Genomic DNA, 18,246 nt, shown 5'->3' with positions numbered 1-18,246 from the left:
TTGCTTAAATCAAAGATCAATAATGAATAGAAACAATGCATAACAAAAACAGCAAAATCAACAGGGCTAATATGATTAATACCAATGAAGATTACAGTTCTGGCTAACTCCTAAATATTTGCTGTTTAAAATTTTTGCTGGGGTGAGGGTATTCTTCAATGACAATATAGTATCATTAAAAGTAATATTTGGATTTGTTTCAGAATTTCTCCCCAAATATGTTTTTTTAAGACAGCATATTATAAAGGTTGCTGGTAGAAAATGGAAACAGAATTTATAAACAGTACTGCTTCTGATTTAATATAATATAAATATAAATCCAGTGTTGCTGTTTGTGAAGATAGTTATTATATTGTGCTGCCAACTGTTGATTTGGTGTGAGTTACACTATGTTCTATAACTATGTAGTACTATAATACTATAGTGTCACTATGTTAAATACTGTAGACAGTGGTGTTCCATTTGGCTTATTAACTATCAGTGCTAGCCAAATACATCACAGAAATCGGTAGGATACAGATTAGCCAAACTTTACATGAATTCCCTGAAGTATACCTGATCAGGAAAGAACTTAAACGAAATCTCTGCACATTTCTGAGCTTTGTTCATTGTTAAGCAGAACAATTAAGCAGAAGCAATGTACTTGTTACTTTGGCCAAAGTCTATGTCTTGTGGTTGAAACAGCACCAGGTGAATTCAGATGGGCATAGGACTGCAATGTTATGAATTTTCATTAGCACAAGGTTTTTGTTAGGGTGTGTTGACTATTATACTTCACTATCCTAGCACCATTATTGATTGCAATTTATAGTGTTAGATATTTAAACCTTAGACTGAAATTACTATAATTCATCCCTTCTTTTTCTGGGGAAACTTGAACGTGAGGATACTTGGCATGGAGCCATGGAGCCAGTAAATGATATGCAGTAGAACTGGTGTTTTTTGTTTGTTTGTTTTTCCATACTACTTCCTGTCAGAGAACAGCTGGGTTTTTGATTGTGACAAAATGTCTTGCTGTGGAAGATCTTCCAAGGATGGAATTTGCGGAGGCTGCATGACTGAATCATGGACACCTACTTCTTGCTTGCATTAAGATAGACAAGTTGCAAACAAGTTAACTGCTGGGGAAGAACCTTACTACATCAATCACCTGGGAAGATATTCCTTGTGCACCCAGTATGGGTGTGTCAAGATTGTGCTGGTTCTCCTTGTTTTTCAATTAAGTGTGAGTGGCTTTGTGGCAACGTCAAGTCCATATTAATCTGCTCTTTCAGTCTTAGTTGCTGACATTATTTCAAGAAACAGATTGCTCAGAAGAGAACACTATATTTATGAGTTTTGCTCCTGGATGAAATGGGTAATTTCTTGTAGCCTTGGTTCTGTCAGAATCCCACAGGGTAATGCTTTAACAGTGACTTTAGACACAAGCAGTTTGAGGGCAAAAAGCTTGTGATGGTTGCTTAGCACCAGCATTCATCAGAAAAGTCTGATGAGTTTTTAAATTATCTTTAATTTGTAGAATGTTTCTGATGGTTCCAAGGTAACCAAGTTTTTTTCTTTTTTGAGCAAATCTACTAGTGATATTGACTAAAAAAAAAAATCAAAGAATCAAAGTCCCAACAAAGAACTGTTAAGGCATAATGGACGAAGACAGTAGCACTTTTAAGTATAATCTTTCTGTGTCCCGTCCAATATGAAATGTGCAAGCAGCCTCTCCCTTCTCTCAGTTATACTGAAGAGGCAGTCTCCATGTTTACACCAAAAATATCTGTAGTAGTGAGCGTATCCCTAAACCCAAATGCTTCTTCACGATATGGAACCATAAGAATAGAGGTTTCTCCATGGATATGGATGTATTTATATGAGTGAAGACTTTCCACTGCAGACAGTCATGGTATACTTGTGGGGACCATATATTCACCAGTGTGACCAGGAAATGAAAGGAGCTGCTCACCTTACCTCTCACACTTTGTTGAACACAGAAGATATGTTTAAATGGGGATAGGGCTAATGGCAGGTACTGCAACTTGGAAGTGAGTGTCTTACTTCAACAAAGACTGGAGATGGCCTCTGTCTCCAGAATACTCTTCCTAAGCTCTGCCCCCTAGAATGGAGAGGCTTAAAGTGTTAAATACATGGTTCAGAGACAGGTGTTGTTTCTCTATTAAGAGGTCTCCTGACAGTCTAGTTCCCTGTGCTGTTGGGTATCTGTTCTGCAGAGGGAGGCACTTTGTTCCTCAGTTCAGGGAAAGCTGCTTGGGAAAACTCTTGCTCTGATCTTGTGGATTCTTTGGTAGAGATACTGGTTGCAAGAGCCAGCCTACCACTTCAGGCAATAATACAGCAGAGATCTCATTTCCTTTCATATGCCCCCAAGCAGTTTGTGTACTAAAGGATGCTTTATGCATATAACTTTCTTCCATATTATCATTATGGTTCAATTTTTAAACAACGTTCTAGGCTTAATTCGTTGTTTAAAAATTGAATCATAATGATGAAATGGAAGAAAGCTTCCATTTACAAAATTCAGTGGGAATACATATATTCACACTGAATATATAAATTTAGTGTGAATACATTTTGCTTGCATTCTGGTACTGGAAAAGACACACCCTTGACAGAAGACAGAGAATATGTTTTTCTAGGGCAAAAAACAGTCATTAATGACTACTGCTATAATTCTGGCCATTTTTATGAACCTAATTGCCATGAACTATCTTCAGTGAAGTATCAGACAAGTTAAATATATTTCAGATATGAGTTAGTATCAACCACATATACAAAGTTAAAAACACTACATACAAAACTTTAGTTTTAGATTTTTTGACAAACACTTAATGCAAAAGCTAACATATGTAAACAAATTTAAAATTGTCCAGCAGAGGGAATCATTAAACCTTACACATCCATGTTTTTGGAAATGAACTGTTATTCAGTTGGAGCAGATGAAATTTAATTTCAAAAATTCTAATCTATTTGACTTAGTATGCATTGAATATCAGTATAGAATGGGGTAGGACAGATTTCCCTTCCACATAACAGAGGATTTCCACCATAAAAAAAGCTGCAACAAAGATGAATGGTTGAAATCAAGATAAGGTTATGTGTTATCTTCAAACATGAAACATTAATCTAACCAAAGCACACAGAGCACTCTAACTGTAAATTGTACAGATTACAAAGCATTGTAACAACCAGTAGAAAGTCCACCATGCGTTAAAGCAGTTTTGAAAATGAATTGGAAGATGCGCTTTAGCTCTTGCACAGCACAGTGCCCACAAAATGCCACCAAATGGCATTGTCCAATGTGCTCTTATGCGCAACGTACCATTAGAGCAGTGTTTCTCAACCGTGGCAACATTAGGGGGTGTAAACTTCAACTCACAGAATTCCTCAGCCAACACTGCATTAGACTCTCTCTTCTGTTGTAACTCTGGGGAGACCAATGGTAGCCATGCCTGTTATAAAGGAATCTTCTTAATACAAGGCTCTATTGTTGATTAATTTCTCCTCTTTTTATAGGCCTCCGAGCCAGCTGACAGCTGCACAAGTGAGGGAGAGATCGAAGAAGACCAGAATTCTTCAGTCCCAGATGTGTTAGAGTTGGAGATACGTGGATCAGGCCAGGAAACAGATGAAGACTATTTTGAGACCCAGTCACATCAAAGTGAATCACTGTCAGACATCAAGACAGAGCCTTATGAAAGTGTGTCAGACTCAGAGTCCGTTGCCAGTGATGTCACTAGAGAAACCAACCTTTCTTCAAAAATAGAAGAGTCATGGCATCAGCATTCTGAAACAAAAGGAGACAGTTCTCCTTCCAAGTGTTTCACAAAACAGTTGGGATTTATTCAGAAGGGAACTGTGGAATTCCCTTCAGTCTTACATGTAGCAACAGGCAAAGGTGCATCGGAGTTATTGGCACCAGAATCCAAAACTGAAGACATCAAAGGAAAGGAGCAGGTGTTACCTAACAGTATTACCTCCACAGGGTCAAAAGCTAATAAAAAGGACTTTGTGTTACAGACTGAAACTTCGCTAAAAGTGGGGACAAAATCTGCAAGCCGAGAGGCACACTTCTATATCCACTCAGAGGATCAAATTGAGGGTGCTAGCTGCAAAGAGAGAATGAGCCCAGAAGCAGTAACGTTGGTTAATCTCAGAACAAACTCTGAAACCTCTTTGAATTTTTCTGAAACTTGGTGTTCCTGCTCAGAAACAGTTTTCAGAAACAGTTTGCCTAATATTCATTTAGAAACAAATGGAATTTGGAAAAGAAATTGTGAAACTTCCAAAGATAGGTGTAAAAAAGATTGTATATCTGATACCGAGTATAATCAGAAGAACATTTTTGACAGTAAAAAAACTGCAGAAACAAATTCGTGTGGTAGAAAGCAGGAGCTCACAGATTTTAAATCTACATTTCTGGTGCCTCCCACAAAGCCAGGAAACTTAGCAATGAAATCATGGCACAGTTCCCCTGGGAATATCAGTAGTCAAGATATCAGAGAACATATCAACGATTGCCTTTGTCTGGCAGATAAATTAAGCCAATCGTGCTCCAAGTTGTCCCTGAAAGAATCAGATTATGTTCATATAAAGGAAAACATAGACTGTTCACAAAATTCCTTAAAAGTGGAAAAAGACACAAGTATTAAAGGATTATTTCTTAATACTCACTTGGTTTCAAATAAAAACTTATTGATGCAAACAGAAAACTCCCACTGGACCACCAGTACAAATTTGCACAACAAATCCAAGCTCTGTGGCCTTACAACAAAAAGAGCAGACACATCTGAGTATCAGTCTTTGGTATTGTCCCAGCTGCCAAATTCCTTGGAAAACAATTGTAATCAGAAGAATCTTTCAAATATGGAATGTATACCAACAAATATAAATGCCAACGTAGTGTTAAGAAAACATAACCTGCAATCAAAGGATGAGATAGGAATTAAAGGGTTGTCTCCAAATCACATTAGTTCTGAATCTCACATCTGTGATGTTGATGTCCCAGAAAGTTATCTAGATAAATGCAATAGAGCACATAATTATGATAATACTTGTGTTGTTCATGCTTCCATTATTAATACAGATGTAAACAAGGAAAGCAAATGCATCAAAACTCAAGACACTGAGGCTTTTCTTGGAGCAACTGAAGTGAGTAGCAAATCCAAGCTAAGTATAGGCTGTGAGAAGGTAGTTGAGTTTCTGACATCTAGTGGAAAAGACTTTAGAGGAGAACAAGAATCAACTGTGCTTCAAAATATGGGCAGGATATCCAATACATTAAAATACCCTTTGACTCAAGAGAGAACAAATGGGCATCTTAACAATACAGAAAGGAAGACTTGCAATTGTAGTAATGGTGAAGATGTTGATGTCACTGCTTTTGAAGTAGCACTAATACCACATTGTATGTGCCAGAAGGAAAAATCAGATAACATTTCTGAGTTAAAAGCTCTATTGATTAAAACTCCTGATCAAGAAGGATTGCGAACAAAGGTTGAAGGTGAGAACTCTTTGGCTAAATTTACTGAGATACTAGAGCATGAGAACTCAAACTCTCATCTCATCGGTATGATGGATGTTACAAAACCAGAAGAATCTTCAAACGTACAGTCCAGTTGCAGGAATGACATTTTATCTGTGCAGGTGATGTCATACAATGAAGGTGAATTCCTAGTTAAGATGGTTGCTGAGGAAGGTTCAAGAAACATACAGTGTGAAGCTGATGCAAACATGCCGAACTCACTGTCTTTGCCAATCTCTGCAAAATCTAGTTTGGTGAACAATACATCCACAACTAATTTACCTTTAGAAAGTGCTGTACAAACTTCGAAAGAAGAGGGATGCATAGATATTTTGCCCTTGGAACTACATGCAACAAATATGGACATATCTTTGATAAAACCATGTCAGTTGAAGGGTGATTCTGTCTTAGAGACAGTACAAATAGCAAACCACCAATCTGAAACTGGAGGCTATACAGCAATGGATGAATCTGTGGCCACAAACACAGAGCAGAATACTTGTGTAAATATAGCAAGAACACAGGAAACGAATAGTGCAAATGTCTTGTGCCAAGACCTTGTTGATGATGATGAGACTCATCACCAAGGAAATAAAGTCCATGCTAAGCAAATTATTGAGAAGGAAGACACCAAAATCCATGATATAATACATGGGAAAATTGCCCTTTCTCCAAAATCAGAATCAAATAAGGTCTTTTCTGCAGAAGATTCAAAGTGCATTAGCAAAAAGAATGACAAGAATGCAAATCAAGATATTTGTGACACTTCACTGAAAACTGACATCCAAGATAATAGCACCAGTGGCTTAGATAATATCAGCATGGGAAGTGCAAATAGTGAAGAGATGGACAATAAACTAATTAACTTTTTTGGTAGTAACAATAGTTTCTATAAGGCAGTGCAGAGAATCAACAAAGTGGGTGCCATAGAAAAGTCTGCTAAGCATTCTAAATTTTTAGCTTTTCCCAAGATGGCATCCTTCAGGAAAACTAAGCTAACATCTCCTGAAAATCAAGATGACATGAAAACTAAGGAAGTAACATTATATAGAGATAAAGCAGATGAAGCAGAAGGTAGTTGGAAATACCCCAATTCCTCCAGTTCTTCTTTGCAAAACAAGGAACACTGCCTTGCAGAATATTCAGATGATGATGATTTATTCTATGAAAGACCTGCTGGACTTTTCAGTAGAATTAGCCTGAGAAAAGCTTCCAGCTCTGGTCAGACACTCTTGGAAAGTGCAGGCACATATTCTTCTTCTCCCATGTTAGCCAGAGTGAAATATGGGGAAGGAACAATTTTAGGATTTGTAGAGAACAACAATAATGAATTCCCTGAGTACCCTGAAGTCTGCAAATCTTCACCTGAGAATGACTTTAAAAGTAACAGAAGCACAGATAGCAAAACATTCCGGAGCCGATTGGCCTTGGCCCACAGATCCCTTTCAAGTTTCTTTGAATCTAAAACTCTGGAAAAGGAAAATGCTCAACAGAGTCCAAAGATTTCATTAAAAGATGAAAAAGAAAAAGTGAAAACGCACCAAACGTCTTGGAAAGCATTCCTGAAAAGCAAGGAGGCAGATAGCCTGAAGCAAAGTCCTTGTTCAAACAGGAGCTCTGGAAACTTTGGTAGAAGAACATCGAAGGAAAAAAAGGAGTATCACAATGGACAAGAATTCTTAATATGCAATGTTTCTAATGGCTCATCTACAGAAGATGGGCAGTCTGATGCCTTTGGGCCTGCTGACATTCTGCCTATAGACACCAGAAGGAGGAGAAGAGAGTCATCTCATAGCCCAGATTGCAGTGGGAAAGAGAAGATAATGGTGAATGATGGGAATACTTCCTACGAAGAATTCTGGCTGAAATCTCCAAATAGCCCAATTGATCTTCAGTCATCATTTTCTCATTTCACTCCTTCTTGCCCCCACTTGACAATGTATGAACGTAAAGATATGCCATGCAGGCCTATGAGTCCCAAGCCACAAAGTCCTCGAACTGGTCATCAGCGTATGGTCTTCCATTATCCTGGCAAATTAAGTTCAACTTCGTTGATATCTCTTGGAAATATCTCTGTTATTGATGGCAGTTTGGAAGCACCTGAGAGGCCAAAGACATTGAAACCCAGATCTAGTTTCTTGCAGTCTATGCACTCATTAGATAATGACTATTTGAGAGAAGACAGTGGGATAAGCAGCCAGTCACAGATCAGCTTAAACACTACTACTTCAATGAGTGATATAATCAGAGATGAGGTGAGTTGCTTTGCAGAAGAGATGGTGTGAGTTGGCATTGAGGGTCTGGAGAGGGATTTGTCTTCATTTTTTGTTTTTTACATATCTCAGGTGGAATTCTGGGTTAATTTGGATGTCATGCTCAACATTTTAAATAACATGTTTTGAAGCAACCTTAGGAACTTGCTCACAAAGACATGCAGCATCAGAACTATCCATTTATGTAAGTTCTCCAGAGAATTTGGAAATAAGATGAGGCAGTAATTTAAGATTCTGGTTACAAGTCTGCCCAGAAAAAAATATTTAAAGCTAACTAGTTTTATTTTCATGTTTCATAAGTATGTGAGGATATGGGACTGCAGTCATAGGTTTGCTTTCAGAAGTGATCTCCAAAATATGGTGCTGAAATATTCTCTTCATTTCTAGCCAAATGCAAGTTTTTCATTTTAAATACTGGGTTGAAATAGAATGATGGTAGTTGTCTCTGTCACTGTCTTTTAATGAGCGGGTGCGGGTTTTTATACCTTTATTACTGAAAGGTGTACTGTAGGAGGTCAGATTATCTCTGCAACTAGGTCAGAACCATTTGTTCAGATCAGCAGGAGCTTTGCGGGATTCAGAGAATGTTCATATCACCTCTGTACATTGCTCTCCTATTGAGAAGACAAGGGGAGGTCAGACAGCTGTCACTCCACTAGTTCTTGAATGGCAGAAAAGTATGCTGGCATAAATCATTCTGTACTGATTGCTGAGCCCTATTCTGCCATAGTGATGAGAGTGGTGCCTCGTACATTCTTTCTGTTTAAATGTGGGACAAGTTAAGAAAGCAGCTGGTGGCTTGCCCTGGCTTTATTTCCCCTCCTATGAAGCATTGCATGTGGCAGGAAAGCAGCCACCAATCACTTTTCTTGATGTGTGCTGCAGCAGCTTGGCTGCGTGTAGGCAAGTTTTTGGAATGGGGTGTTTAGCCAGCTGTCAAGGTGCCTGCCTAACAGGCTAGGATGTACCAGTCAGGCTGCAGGCACAAGGGAGGGCTGTGGGTTGAAACAAGGGTGAAAGATAGGGAGCAAGCTCTATCCGCAACTAGTGCTGCAAGGGACTGGCAATGAGTCCACTTCTGCCCTCATGGCCAACAAACTTGGAAAGAGCCCACCAATGGCCATGGGGATAGAACAGAGTACGCAAAATGGTGCTTCCTGCAAGTAATAAAAACCAGGAAAAATATGCCAACCTGTTATTAGCAGAAGGACTGAGAAACCTGTAATGTATCCAAGGATGACAGACCCAGCAACATAGCAGCTGGCATAACTTGGCTCTCTTTTCCAATTAAAACTAACCTGAGTAGCACAGGAATAGCATTTGTCAGGAATGCTAATCCTGTTTTTTAAATACAGGTCTTGTGTTCTTCTAAAACAATGCCAGTGCTAAACCCATATTTATAAGGAGCCTGTATAAGGCTTTAAAACTGCTATGCAGGCATTATGCAGGAAGATACCTCTGCAGAAGCCAGATGTCAGGTCTTTCCACAACCGAAGCCAAAACAGCCTCTGGAAAGCAATGCCCAGTGAGAGGAGGGGGTCACGTCTGCAGCCGCTTTAACTGGCCAAGAGTCGCTGGACCGATCCCACTCCTGAACATGTCATCAACCACATTATTGATGAGGTATGCTGCTAGATCATGTGCATGGCAAAAATTATGTTGGAAGAAGAGGGAAAACATTACTTCAAAACTGAACAGTTAAAGACAACTTTAGGCTTCCTCCACTCTGGGCTGGAAATGAGACAAATGCCACCATATCACTCCAACTGATGCTAAAAAAATAAAATAAAAATCACTGCTAGCTTTTCAGTGCAAACGGATTTAGCTGTCTGTACTTTCAAACTTTTTTTTTTGCTTCAGAGGGTAGTGACAAATATATTCTGTGATAGGTTTTCTAGGATCATGACACCAACTTCTTAGACTACTAGAGATCCCTGAAATTATAGAAGCCTGTTTCTACATAGTGCAGACTTAGTGTATGTTTATATTAGGAGTTTGTTGAAGTCCTTTCTATAGAGCTTGCATCTGTGAATCTGATTTCTGACTGAAAAAATGCTAGAGAGAGAAGGATGTAGTCTAGCTTCTTAGGGGAAGGCAGAATTCCAAAATCAGGGAGGCATGTAAGTGTAGCAACCAAGATTTTTGGACAAAAATCTTGAAATCACTGGGGAAGATACTGAGCTGTCACAGCTAAATATAATTTTTTAATTGTACTGTGCCCTCTGGAGGCAAGCTTTTTATATTACAAGGTGTTCCTTATAGGCCTTACAACTGCTTTCATACACATAGGCCTTACTTTTTGGACAGTTTAGGTGTTCTAAAGAATGCAAAGGTTGTTTATGAATATTGCTGAGCATGAACTTTGCTAACTATATATTTTTAGCAGCAGCTTCAGTTTTAAGGGACTCTTGGCAAAATGTCTTCTGATGCCTGTCTTTCTGGCCTAGTTGGTTAACTTGACCAACATAATAGTTAAAATTGCTGTTTAGAATTTTCCATAATTCTATGGAGTAATGCATGTGGGAGGGGCATTTGGGGCATTTGAACTGGGAGCTCACCATAAACACAGTATGACAAGTGAGCCCTGCCATGGGGCTGCCCCTGGAGCAGTTGTTCAAGTGTGTCTACAGTGGGTACTGGTATATTTTCCTCAGTGTTTATATGAGTGTGTGCATCTAGACTCTGCGTGAAGTTAATGTAGGTGAGTGCATAACTGGGTTTCCGTTAGATTGCAACATCCACACTGAATCAATAAAAACTTTATTTATAAGACATGTTACAACTGATGTTACTTTAAAGAGGGACAAATGTTACCTGATATTACAGATTTACAATGATTGCTTTTCAGTCAGCTGCCCAAAATGGTCAACAAGCAAACATGTTTTAAAGATATTTTCACCTATCACTTATAAAACAGGAACATTCCCAACAGAGCGAAATCTCATCAGAAAAGAGGTCAGGTGAAAAGCATGGTCTCCCTTACAGAAAGAGGTCTATTCAGATGCCAGGGTCTCTGCATTCAAATATAGAGGAGAAGGCCTGGATGCTTCCCTTCTATGTCCAGGAGGGAAAGATAAAAAGGCTCATCCAGCAGAAGAGGCACAGATCCCTGTACAAGTGCTTCAGCTTCGACGATACATGGATGGAGAGAAAGCGGAAAAGGAAGTTTGTGAAAGAGGCACAGTCAGACAGAGAGAATGAATCAAGTAACTTCTCAGAAGATCAACTAAATGTAAGGAACCAAAGATAATTTGTCTGTTCTCTCTGTCTGCATCTCATCCTTCCCTTTCAAGTGATTCTGTTATCTAGGTCTGCTGCTTCTTTTGTCTCTAACACAGTATGGCAAGATGCATTCACTGTGACTAACCCAGAAAAAGAAAGGTTTATCCTGACAGATAGGTCATCTTTATTGCCTCTCTTGTCTCATATGGGATGCGTGGTGTCTTATGTGCATACATATAATGGATGGATTGAAAAGTATTTATATTTTATGATATAAACTACATCAATGCAGCTTTATTAGAAACAGTATTAAGGCTCCTCCAGTTATCACAAATGTGTAATATTAAGAGCCTTCTTTTCCTTTTAAAGTCCTTCATAATGACTTATCCAGCATTTTTGATACCTACAAAGCTCCTTCCACTCAGAGAACACTCCCTGCTCTCCTTTAACATTCTGCTTTGCTCTCTTTTATCCAGTTCAGATTGTTTGGATTGAAGACAAGACTTTTTTTTTAAAACAGGCAACCTTTTTGGAGTTCAGGCTAGCCATTTTTGTAATTTAGTGTTACTATTTCTTTTCTGTAGGTTAAAATGAAATCCGTTACTTCTCCAGTGGCCACTGATGCCCTTCCTCTCAAGTTGCACCTCTATTCCCAGAGCACACCTACAGGACTAGACTGCATGGGCTTGAGGCAATGCATCACCTTTTCTGGTATGACCATCTTTATTACTTGACATCTGATAATTCACACTATAATTTGGTGTGTTTAGTTATATCATTGTATTGTTTTGTGGATACTAGATATGCCTTTAATTAATATAAATAGGTCTCTGTGTTTATGTATTTCTTAGTTTCTTTGAAAACATATTAATACTAATGTTCTACAGAAGACCTAGGCAGTGTGAGGGCCACCAGAGTTGGACTTCAATTTTCATAATAATTTTATTTTATTTATGTAAGCCTGAAAAAAAGGGCATTAGTCAAATTAAAGCAAGATGTGATGTTTAATGAATAGCACAGAAGCACCGTGTACACAGCCCTAGTATATATTACCTTTCGTCCAGTCTCCAATCTTCCCTTTTTAGGGAAGGTTGTTTAGAAGGTGGTAGGTACTCCAAAAGGCCCAGGAAGAAGTGGATTATCTGAATCTTTTTCAGTTGGGATTCAGGCTGGGTTATAGTACTGAGACAGCATTGGTCATGCTTGTGGATGATCTCTGGAGTGCACAGGATGTGGGTGGTGCATCCATCCTAGCCCTCCTGGATCTCTTGGTGGCTTTCAGTACTATTGACTAGGGTATCCTTCTGGACCAGCTTAGGCGGTTCTCTATGGCCAGTTCCAGTTGGTGGTGGTGGCGGCAAGAGAATTAACCCTAGGCCTCTCTTATGTGGGATGGGTCTGGGTTCAGTTCTCTCACCCCTTCTATTCAACATCTACTGTACGTGAAGCTGCTGATTGAGGTAATCCGGTGGCATGGGTGATGATACTCAGTGTTACAATTCTGCCCCAGGCCGGACAAATGATGCCATTCAGTTGCTTTTGCAGTGTTTGGAGGCTCTGATGGTCTGGATTGGGAGTGGCTGCAACTTAACCTGAGCAAGATGGAGTGGCTTTGGGTTTTTGGGTCCTCTGTCTAGGGAGAGTTGCCATCTTTAACTCTCAATGTGGTAGCATTCCCCCAAAGAGAGTTGGTGTGCAATTTGGGGGTCCTCCTGGACTTGTGGTTCCTGCTCAAGGAACAGGTAGCAGCTTGCTTTCCATAAATTCATCTTGTGCTCCAGCTGCAGCCATTCCTGGACCAGGAGACCTTGCTCATGGTCATTCATGCCCTAGTAATGTCTCATTTGGACTACTACAATGAGCTGTATTTGGGGCTGCCCTTGAAGACCACTCCAAAACTTCAGTTGCTCCAGAATGCAGCAGCATGCAGTTTTGAATGCCTTGCATTTTGCCTGTGTTACACCACTGGTGTGTGAGTTGCACTAGCTCCTAGTTTCTTTCTGGGTGCAATTCAAGGCCCTGATTATCACCTTTAAAGCACTGTATGGCATAGGGTCAGGTTATTTGCAGACCACCTCTCCCTGAGGACATCTGTCTGTCCCACTAGATTGGATAAGGTAGACTTGCTTCAGGTCCTCTCTATGGAATGTTACTCTTGGTGGGACTTTGGAAGCGAGCCTTTGCTGTAGCTGTGCCGTCCCTGCCCTTTGAGACAGCTTCCCCCCGATATATGGAAAGCTCCCATCCGTTTTGCTTTCCAAAAGGCTGTTAAGACTTGGCTCTTCCCTCAGATGTTGGATTAGGATGGGAGGTGAGCCCAGCATTTTTGGATTTTTTTAAGCGGGTAATGTTATAGCACTGGTAATGCATTGGAACTTTAATCTTGTGTTTTCATTATTTGAGTATTTGTTTGTTAGCCACGTAGGCTTGTTTTATATAATACTGGTGGCCATATAACTTTTCAAACAAACAAACCTCTCATGCAGCCCTGATCCAGGAGGTGTAATTACTTACAGCTAGCCATGTAAACTAGCTTTGATGGAAGCAAGTATTCAGCAACACTATTCCTATTTTACAGCTGTGGGGGCTGAGATGTGGAATGGTTTCCTCAGCTTCCTCAGTACATCTTTTATATGTATTTGTGTGTGCGCTTGTATTGATCTATCTCAGCAAAGATCTCATGACGACACGGTCAGCTTGTCTGTTTCAAGAGACACTGCTAGTATTAAGTTAATTAGGCTCAAAATAAAGTGGAAGGACTATAGGTGGCAGACAAAGGTTTTGCTAAACTGATGGCTTTTATTATAGCAGTGTTTCTCAACCTTGGGAACTTTTAAGATGGGTGGACTTCAGCATGCTGGCTGGGGAATTCTGGGAGTTGAAATCCACCCATCTTAAAGTTCCCAAGGTTGAGAAGCACTATATTAGAGGTTTGATGGACTCTGGGTTTCGTCCCTTGTGGAAGGCTTTATATTTGAAAGAAGGGTGTGGCATTGGCTTCAGAGGAATCACGCAGAGTTTGTTCTGTTGCTCCATTTTTTTTCAAGGGGTCTTGACAAACTGTTTTGTAATGCCTTCCGTGCCACATATGTAAGCATAATACTGTTGCTTTATAAGTTAAAAACAATGTTCACAAAAATTGCTTCTTTGAATCAAAATCTAGTTACGATTTTTGTATTCTGATACTTATAAGTGCTTACTGAAAACTGGAATGCAGGAAAATCAGTTAGATTTCTTCAGGAGAGGATAATAATAAGCAGGTTTAAATGAAAGCTAAGAAATCCATTTCTTAATTCCCCCAACATAGAGATGGTTTCTTCACTGTACCTCAGGATATCCAAAGATGTTCAAAGGTACTACTTGGACACCTACCATAAAGAATAACTGCTGCTGATAGTAATGTCAGATTGCTTCATCACTGACATTTCTGATGAACTACTTCTAGTTTGTTTGCTTTTTAAATATGACTGTGTTTATTAAAAAATTCTGAGGAATGTGTAGGGAATTAATGTGACTACTGAAGTTATCTCTTACTTTCTCTTTTACTTTCTTCAGCTGCTTCAATTAACTACAATTCTCTCAATGTTCTGCTACCATTAGTTTGAGGTTGTTTATTGTTTAAACAAAAACAATAGAAAAATATTTAATAGGACAAAAAGATTGGCCAGTAGGAGGTGCCCCAAGTTTAAGAAAGCTTTAGATATTTTTTTTCTGGAAAGGAAACCATTTAGTATTCATAGAAGAAAGGTATTTATCAAACTGTACGGTAGCTGTTATTCTTATGCCCTGCTACCAATGCTTCTTTTGCACATAGCTGTGTTTATTGAAACCATTATGTTCTTTCACTGTCTGCATCTCAGCCTTTAACTTGAAAAAAATTAAGATAGGAATAATCAATAAAAAGTAAAAATTAAAGATAAAAGATGTTGAGTGTGTTGAAGTGAGGGGTCTTATTCTCCCTCGCTGAAGGCTTGGGTGAAGATCCACTATTAGTAGCACTGTTAATGCAAGACAATAGGTTAGGCCTGTACTGCTCTCTGTTTAGGAACACTGTTCTGATCTGGATCCCTATATCCTTAAAGTTGCCAAGTTTGAAAAACACTGGTTTAAACAGAAACAGGCTTGGGCTGTAAATGTTTTAGGACAGAATGCACGGAAAAATAGGACAGGCATTAGGAACTGATACAATTAATGGAAGACCAGCAAGGTTAGGCATCCATGTGGAAGTCATTTCTGGAATTCTCCATGCAACCAGTATAAAATCTAAAGTACGATTTAAAAAAATCAGGCTCCTCAGATCCATGAAGGAAGGACAAGGCGAAGTGCCAGGAAGAATGAATACTGTACTTTCAAATTTCATTTCACTTGTGCAGGATCAAAGTATTTGGATCTTTCCAAACTGTCAAAATAATGTACAGTGGGCCCTTTATATTTTGGATGATTCAGAAGCTTTTCGTAAGGGAGATCAAAATATTACGTTTCCTCATCATTAAGCTGCGGTATTTTGTCACTGGAAGATAGTTTTATTTTACTGATTTTCTCTCAGTCGGCAAATCAACTGCAATTACTGCTGCAGAATGGCAAGTGATCATAAATTATAATTAAATACTGCTTCTGTGATTTCACCAGTGAGGATTACAGAACTATCCCTCCCCCTCATGTGTCTGTCCCATTTAACTGAACCAAAGCTAGGTGGTGTCTTGATGTAGCATTCAAGCAGATACCTCTTCATATAATCCTTAAAAAAAGGAAGAAAATGCTGGAAATACATTTTCCTTTGCTTGCAACAATGCCCTGCAATGCTGTAGTCCTTTCATTTGTTAAAAAAAATAAAGGTGTGTGTGTTAGTATGTGTGTGTGCATGCGTGCTCTTCATGGACTATTCTCTCATCCTCATGTTCTCCAAAAAATATCCTGTAGGGTTTTAATACTCAGGTTTGGAATCAAGTGCCAACTCCAAACTTGATTTTTTTGTCTATGTGTAGAAAAAGAATATGAATAATTTTGGAATGAGGGAAAAGAAAAATGCTATTTCTCTTTTCATTCTTTCTGAAACATGCCTGTATCATGCAGGGATTTTTTTTTCATACTTTAAAGGCATGTAGAATTCTAACCTTATCCATTCCAGTATTTATTTTAAATAGCATGAAGCTTGAGTTACCTAATGGCGTCTAATGTCTTCTCTCTGGTTTCTGTTCTTATAATGTTCTTCTTACAGCAATTTGGAAGTTTTAAAAAATGTTTTTATATAACATTTGTTATTTATAAATTTGATTTACAAATTTGCAACTTTTTATTTGATTTACCAGTTGATAAAATTCATATTGTTTCCAAACTGACAAATATTTTTCTATCCAAGGTTTTCTTTTTTTAGTGGACTATTCTTGAAGTCTTGAGAAAATAAATATGGAATATTTTTATGAAATCTGACTTAGAATGTACTGAAAAGAGAAAAAATTGCTTTCAAATTGCTGGATGAAGCTAAAATCATGTTTATTTTTCAGGTTTAGGTTACAAAGAGCAACAAAGCCAATGTTGTTTTCATTCTGAACTGTCTAAGACATTAAGAGCTGATCAATGCTACCAAGAGAGGTTATATATAACTATGCAATATATCAAGGCATAGTTGAATTTTAAGAATTATATGGTTGCAAGATGATCAGTGCATCATATTGTATGGTGTAGTCACACACATTCCACATCCCAGATGTTCACTTTTCTCCAATGTGATGCCTTCCAGATGCATTAGATTACACACTCAGAATTCCTAGACAAGGATGAATCTAATCTTTATAATCTCAGTCCACCTGGAAAATACTAGGATGGAGAAAGGCTGTGACATTATCACATTATTTATGTGCAGTACTTTTTTCCCAAAGACTTCACCTTATCCACATTCACAGCTGCTAGCAGTACAACCAAAATATCATCTTTTCCCAAATAATCTTAAAACAGTACTAGACATTCTAGTCGTCTTTTCTTCTTAATTACACTTAATTTAAAAAAACAATTTTAATGCATTTCAAATATTAAAGGACCATTGTTCTAAGCTAACAACATAAAATTACAGTATCATATGAGTTGATTTTAAAAAGTGAATAAAATTATACTTTAATACATTTATATATTTATGTAGCCATTTATATATCACTCACTTCCAAGACTCAAGGAGGTTTGTAATAATCATGAAAACCACATGCTAAAAGAATCCCCACATAAGCCATGAATAACTACTTAGAGAACATAACCAAATGTTTAAAGAATATCCAGTAAAAAAGGCACATTTATCAACTAAGTGCTCACCAAAATATGATGGTTTTCACAGACTTCCAAAAAGTTAGTAAGTTGGGGGCTTGACTCACCTTGGGGAGTGCACCATTCCACAGACTAGCAGCAACCATTGAAATGACAGCTTAGCTCTGAGCTCACATTCATTTCAGGTGGAGTGGGGATCTTCAGCATCCCTGGAAAGAACGTAAGGAATGGGTGAACCTATCCAGGAGAGATGCTATAAGTACACGGGGGGCACCCGTGCTGGGTTTTAAAGATTAATACCAGCCATTTGAATTAGGCTCTGAAATGCATTGGTATCCAATGCAGTGATCAAAGTCCCAGTATTAGACCTTAAATCTATTTGTCCTGGTTAGCCTCCTGGGCACTGCATTTTTGACCATCTGTAGTCCCCTAGTCATCTTCATGTTTCCAGTAGCCTAACTGTATAGCAATAAGGGGTTACAAATTTGTCCAAATTGCTGGAAAATCCTCTTTTATGTCCTTGTACTGAAGGAATTGATTCAAACATTAACACATTATCAAAAATCTTCTGTACAAGTCAGGAGTAAATTCGTCGTTCCAGTGTTATGTATTAATTCTCTTAGTAATTTCCATGAATAAAGTATCCACAGCTTTTAGAATGGTAATATCTGTTGAAAATTTCTTTTTCCAGAAGATGAACTTTACATAAATATGCAAGAACTATTACCTAGGCAAAATGGGCTGAAACATTTCTTTAAAGACCAGAACAATGAGATAATGTTTGGAAGCAGATCAGGTATATGTTTCCCTAATTTACTGGAGTATAAGATAACTAGGGATATAGCCTAACAGATCATATTCTTCCTTGATAAGTAGCTACGATTATATTGAGAGTCTGATTAATTGTTGTCAGTCCCACTAGGTAGACCAGACCAAGAAATCAATTTGACAGGAAGGCTAAAACTA

At 38.4% G+C, this 18,246-nt stretch overlaps 1 protein-coding gene across 1 annotated transcript in view; it reads left to right on the top strand.

The window, feature by feature from the left end:
* The first annotated feature begins 5,685 nt into the window (after positions 1-5,685).
* Positions 5,686-18,246, top strand: part of ARHGEF4 (Rho guanine nucleotide exchange factor 4) — a 122,406-nt gene continuing 109,845 nt past the window's right edge. Inside the window, 3 exon segments of the mRNA XM_063306951.1 lie at positions 5,686-7,785; positions 10,721-11,035; positions 11,610-11,736. Coding sequence (XP_063163021.1) covers positions 5,689-7,785; positions 10,721-11,035; positions 11,610-11,736 — 2,539 coding nt within the window. The 5' untranslated portion in view covers positions 5,686-5,688.

This window comes from Candoia aspera, chromosome 6 (assembly GCF_035149785.1).
Source record: "Candoia aspera isolate rCanAsp1 chromosome 6, rCanAsp1.hap2, whole genome shotgun sequence".
Taxonomy (NCBI): domain Eukaryota; kingdom Metazoa; phylum Chordata; class Lepidosauria; order Squamata; family Boidae; genus Candoia; species Candoia aspera.
Note: the sequence above shows the minus strand (reverse complement) of the source record. Positions and strands in the feature narration are given on the sequence as shown.